At 34.0% G+C, this 6,000-nt stretch overlaps 1 protein-coding gene across 1 annotated transcript; it reads right to left on the bottom strand.

Moving 5' to 3' along the window:
- Positions 1–1,836: 1,836 nt before the first annotated feature.
- LOC121258388 (cyclin-dependent kinase inhibitor 7) lies at positions 1,837–3,661 on the bottom strand. Its single transcript, XM_041159898.1, has 4 exons — positions 3,156–3,661; positions 2,711–2,763; positions 2,428–2,610; positions 1,837–2,270 (listed from the first exon to the last, which is right to left on the bottom strand). The coding sequence occupies exons 1-4, from the start codon at positions 3,474–3,476 to the stop codon at positions 2,201–2,203; spliced, it is 627 nt and encodes a 208-aa protein (XP_041015832.1). The 5' UTR covers positions 3,477–3,661; the 3' UTR covers positions 1,837–2,200.
- Between the last annotated feature and the right edge of the window lie 2,339 nt (positions 3,662–6,000).

Here is a 6,000-nt window from a genome sequence, read left to right as displayed (position 1 = left end):
TTTTTTTAACTTTAATTTTTGTGATATTTAGATATGAAATTATGAAAAATTGTGTTAATTTCATATCTCATATTTGCGTCCAAACATCTCCTAAAAGACCTAGTTTTAACAAAGAAACACTTATTAGTTTGGTTTCACTTGTGACTCTCTCGATCCAAGTTAATCTGAATGGAAATCAACAATCTTGGAGCAACAAAACACATTGTTAATAGAAATTTCTATACCTAAAAGTTTACGTGGAGTAGGCACATTAATCTCACCTGTCAACAATGTAGAAGTACACTTTTCCTTTCCCAACAATTGGCCTCGTTTGTTTTCAGAAAATATCTCATCTTATCTCATCTCACTTCATCATTATAACTTTTTTAAATCTTCACATAAAATAAAATAAATAATTCAAAAATTTTAAATTTTAAAACAAAAATAATATTAAAAAATATATTCTAATAATATTTTATTTAATTTTTTAATTTTAATCTCAATTCATCATATTTCATCTTTATCTCTTTTCTGAAAATTAACGAGCCCTTAATTATTATTTTTCCCGTAGAAACGCTCCTAAGTAAGCACAATTAATATCAGTCTCGTAAAGAGAGAAATGGGTGAGAGACGGCAATATCGAAACCAATATGCTTTGGTTAATAAATCTGCGCAACATTCTATTCCCTAACTATATATCTATCTATCACTCTCACTCTCTATCTCCGTGCAATTAATATAAGGGGCGTCAGATCCAAAGCAAGCCAAGTACAGGAGACCAACAGACCACAACTCCACCACTGCACGTGCTGGCTACCCCTTTTCCATGTATTTTCTATCTCCTTTTTCCCAAATTTCCCTCATGTATATCTCTGTTTATGAAGCTTTTTTCGCCTTTGTAAAACTTTATTTTTTGTACTTTGAAGGGTAGAAACTAAAAGCTGAATATGGAAAAAACCCCCCACCACATGGGACAAGACTGCTTTCTCTTTACCTGCTTCATTTGAAATAATTTTATATTGCCTATAGATAAAATTTTGAACATATTTATAAAAAATAATAATTTTTTCTTGTTGAATCGATTTTATGAGATAAATTAAATTTATAAATTTTTTCACGATATTAGAGCATGTCATAGGACGAATGGAGATCCACACTATTTATCTCGTGATAAATAATAGAAAAAAATACTAACTTGCACGTAAATGAGAGTGTTGAGGAATAATTTTACATTATCTGTAGATAATGTCTTAGACATATTTATTAAAAATAAATAATTATTTCTTATTAAACCGTTTTTATAAGATAAGTTACATCATGAATTTGGAAATCCCTCCGCCCAATGCCCTTCCATTTTGGTTGTAATGCTTGAAACTTCAGTAGTAGAGTGCATGCAGTGTCGGCATTATTTGCAGACTCAAGAAATCGATAGCTTAAGCTCAAAAAAAAAAAGAAAAAAGAAATCGATAGCTCTATGCACATCTTGTTTTATTTGGAGCCCGAATGGTACTACGCGCGGACTCCACTCCACAGTGGCCTGGTCCCATCTATCATCCTCAACCCAAGAGAATATTCCATAAATTGGCTCAAATTATTCTCACACCAAACCGAAAAAAAAATTAAAAATAATGCCATTCTTCCTCTTATCCTTAATTAATTCAATCAACAAGGCAAAGAATATTTCTCCTTTTTTTTAAAAAAAAAAAAGTAGCTTAAACAAATTTTAATGTAAAGAAAAACAGCCACAACAAATGCCAAGACGAAAAAACGTACACTTTCCACATCCCAATTATACACAATTCATCAATGACACTCTTTCAAAAACAGAAGACAAAAATTCAAAAAAAAAAAAAACAAAAAAAGAAAAAAAGGATGAATGTCACTGTACGGTATCGGTGAAACTCAGAGAAAGAGGTTTTTTTTTTTTTTTTTTTAATATTTGTTTTTGAAATTATGCTTCATTCAGAAAGGGATGTTTGCAGAAACTGAAGCTTCTTTTAGAAGTTGTAGTACAAAGGAAGGCAGAGCTTCGTTCCTTCTTAAATAGTAATAGTACTACTACTAGTAGGTAGATGACAGAATGCTGTACAATAATAAACCAAAAAACCGCCTTCTAGTTCTACCTCCTCCTCAGGCTCAGCCAGCCCAAATCAGAGAAATGAAGTCGCATGCAACCCTTCTATGCTACCCAGTGTCAGTTTAGCTAGTCTTTCTCCTTTTTTCATGGCTTCAAACGAACCCACTGGTACCGACCCTCCAAGGGCACATCCTTCACAATGTCATAGTTGTACCTGCAAGAAAAGAAAAAGTGGGGAAAGTTGTTAGTTAGTTAGGGTTCGATAATCGATTCTCCCTCTGCTAAAATGCGCTTCTAGTGTGCAACCGCATATTCCGTTCGCACTCTCGGTCTCACTTCTCTCAGGCGCACACAGAGGAGAAACCACTCACTTCTCCGCGAACCGCTTTTGCTCGTACTTGTCGGCCGTTGCAAAGAACTCCTCGATCTCCTCCTTCGGTGGAGTCTTCGCCACCAGGATGCTCGGCCGATGATTCTCTGCCGAAGGCTTCCTCGCCAGCGAGTCCATTTCGTCCGAGTCTCCGCAGAGGTCGCTCGACGGCGTCGTCTCTCGGCTGAATAGAACAATATTATTGAAAGAAACGAACCGTCACGAAAGATTTCGTTTCAAATTCGAACAATTTGTGTGCGTGAGAGAGAGGCATTTAAATAAACCTGAGTTTGTTGTTGATGTACGTAGAGTCTACGGTTTCGAAACTGATCTTGGCCTGCAATTGCACATTCAAGAAGCATGAGTAAATATATAATACAAATATATAACCAATTAATACAAGAAATTAAAGTCGGGGAACCGAAAAATCAAACGCAGGCCGGTGAAACTTCGTTTGGTTACTGAGAGGAAAAAGCAAAAAGAATGTAAACAAGAACTTCAGCTCAAGTAAGCCTAAATATAACGTTTCCATTGCTTGTGTGGAGATTTTTCAAAATTCTTGGGACAGAAAAAGCAACAAAAAAACAAGATCAGAGCTCAAAACTTTGTTTTCACAGATTTTTCCACCGCTTTCTCATCAACCTTACGGGAACTAGCCGAGAAAGTGGAAACCAAATTGACCTACGTGACCGCGTGCACTAAATTGAGAAATTCAAATTTGAAATTCACCTCCAGATCCATGAGCCTCAAGTTGTCTCTCACGACCTCGTTCGACTGATCATTGCTAGAGCAACAAGACGCCGTGAGCTGGTCCGTACAAAAGCTCGAGCATAAAACACCGGCGTTTGCCGCTCCGGAGTCTTCTGAATTAGCTGGAGCAGCCGCATTCTCAGGCAAGTCCACGAAGCTGGAACGAGCTGGGTAGCTCTCGAGCTCAACATTATCGTCAGGCAAACCAACGATTCTCCTCCTCTTCAACACAGCCGTGGCGCTGGTGCTTGAGCCCTCCAATGGTGCATTTCGCTTGCAATTCCTCGTACGGTCCCCCATTTCTCTCACTCTCCTTCACTACAACTGTTCTTTTTCCTTGCTTTCTGTTGTAAATGCATGTTTTCCTTTGGCTTTGATGGGAAAGAGAATGCGTGTGTGTGTGTGTGTGAAGGTGGGAGATCCGAGAGGAGGGAGTGGCGATTGAATTAGATGGACGGTTGAGATTCGATGCAAAAAGTGAGGTTTTGCGGTTTGCTATTCTGTTACTGTAAAATTTCATATAAGAAAAATAGGAATCTGTTACTGTATCTTCGGGTGGGGGTGTGGTCCAGAGTCTGACTCCGTAAACGGTGACAAGACGGCGCGAATAGTAGTGCTGCTGTCACCGACCGATCTGGGCGGTTAAGGGATCCCATGAATTCACACCCTATATATACATACATACATATATATATATATATATATATATATTATTATAGCAACATTTCAGATCTTATAAAAAATAATTTTCTAAAAAATTAAATAAATACTGAATTTAATGGAAGCAATTAATACATAATAAGGTGTAACCTTTATTTATTCTTGGTTAATTTTTTTAAAAATTTTCTAATTTCCCCCTCGTCTTCTTCTTCTTTTTTGAGTCTATAAAATTTTGCCTATTTTTTTGTTATCAGATAAATATATGTCTATATTCTTAATAGATAAAATCTATTTATAAGTCTTTTTTTTTTTTTTTTTAACACTCAACATATTGTTGATACAAAATCTTTTCACATCAATTATGCTAAAAAATTATATAAATCTCACTGTAAGTGATGTGTTAATATACGATATTTATTGTACATCAAACCTCTTCTTAACTCGATAAATATATTACTGTATATATGTTTTTATCATATATTTTGTGTATTATGTATAGCACCATACACATGAAAAAATATAGTGATAAAAATACTTAAGTAATAATATACTGATTATATCTCAATGATAAATTTCTAGAATTGCAATTTGCAACCAAGCATTGTATTATGTTTTGCCTATGAGTAATGTAGATTTTATTATTCAATCTAATAGTGTTCACATGCTATGCCTTTGAAAAAAAATCCCTCGTGTTCAAAAATAACTTTTGAGAGTCTAAAGTGGAAAAGAGAAAGATATATGAAGTAGACTCTATAATATTTACTGATAATTTAATACTATATAAGAATATTTATACGTGTAACAATAAGTATAACAATAAATGACATAGGACCCATTTCATATGCTTATCGGTTTTTTACTAAAGAGTATAACTCTTGAGTTCAAACAAAATTTTGAGGGAAAATATGAAGTACTCTCAAAATACGAAAGATGTGATACTCATATTCTTATAATATGAGTATTGATTTAAATAAGTGACATCTTATAATAAGATATGAGTACATATGTTGGTACTCATATGTCCTATTGTGGATTAATACATGTAATGGTAGCTGATTTTTAATAAGATATTGCACTTTTCGACTAAAATACGTCGCTCGTCACATGCCAAGCCCAAAGTAGTCATTTTGGCCTAAAGAAATGGCAACTCAGAATTTCAAATTTTCTAATTTTTTGAAGAGAATTGATAGTTGTAATTGTGAGTATGCAAGTATTGCACAATTATTTTAAAAAAAATAAATAAATACGAGATCTACAAAAAAAAATAATAAGTTTAATTTTTTTTCAAAATAACTGTATAACACTTATTCATTCCGTAGCATTACTTTTTTTAAAAAAAATGTTGATTGTATCGTTGTGTTCTTGCAAGACCTCTCTCATGTTTTTATCTTTATCCGGTATTCATCAGTGCTGAAGCTGGGCTAGCACTAATAGATCCAATTGAGTTGTTTGTTTTGAGGTTTGTTAACCGAACAAGATGGGCCGTTTCTCTTGCGAGGCTGAGGCCGAGCCCAGAAGGGCAGAGCACGAGGGGCCTTCTTCCGTTCTACGGGCCTCAAACGTATAGGCCTCTCTGGATCAAGTTCAATACATTGCTTTACCACAGTTTCCAGTCTCTGTATCTACTCATCAACATGCACGTAGTTAGGACCAAGGATGGTAATTTTCATCTCAAATTTTACCATTTCGGCATTTTTAAGTAGTTTTACAAGTCAGTCAATCGCACTCAAAAGAAATCTAATTAAAGTGCTATAGATAGGCTAACATGATTGAAAAGATAAAATTTAAAACAAGGAAAATGTTAAATATATTTAAGAAAAACTTATAAAAAATTTAATTCTCAACGTATCAGTTATTTAAAATTTAAAATTTAAATTAAAAAAAAAAACTAACAAAATGAGTCTAATAAATAAATTACAAATAAAAATAAAAATACATCTAGAATTACTCTTAAAACAAAGAACAATATTTCTCTTTTTAGTATCAAAACCCAAAGACATTAGATCCAAAGAAAAAGTTGCACTCAGCTTCTGATAAATTTAGCTTCGTGTCCTACTTGTTAGATAAGATCAACAATTAAACAAGTTCTACATATCTCACGAAAGAGTACTTTTGTCAAAAGGAAACGTTTCAATCAGAAAAAGCGAAAGCATCGGCTAAAAAA

The sequence above is a fragment of the Juglans microcarpa x Juglans regia genome, chromosome 3S (assembly GCF_004785595.1).
Source record: "Juglans microcarpa x Juglans regia isolate MS1-56 chromosome 3S, Jm3101_v1.0, whole genome shotgun sequence".
Taxonomy (NCBI): Eukaryota; Viridiplantae; Streptophyta; class Magnoliopsida; order Fagales; family Juglandaceae; genus Juglans; species Juglans microcarpa x Juglans regia.
The sequence above is the reverse complement of the archived record's forward strand: the minus strand, read 5'-3'. Positions and strand labels throughout refer to the sequence as shown.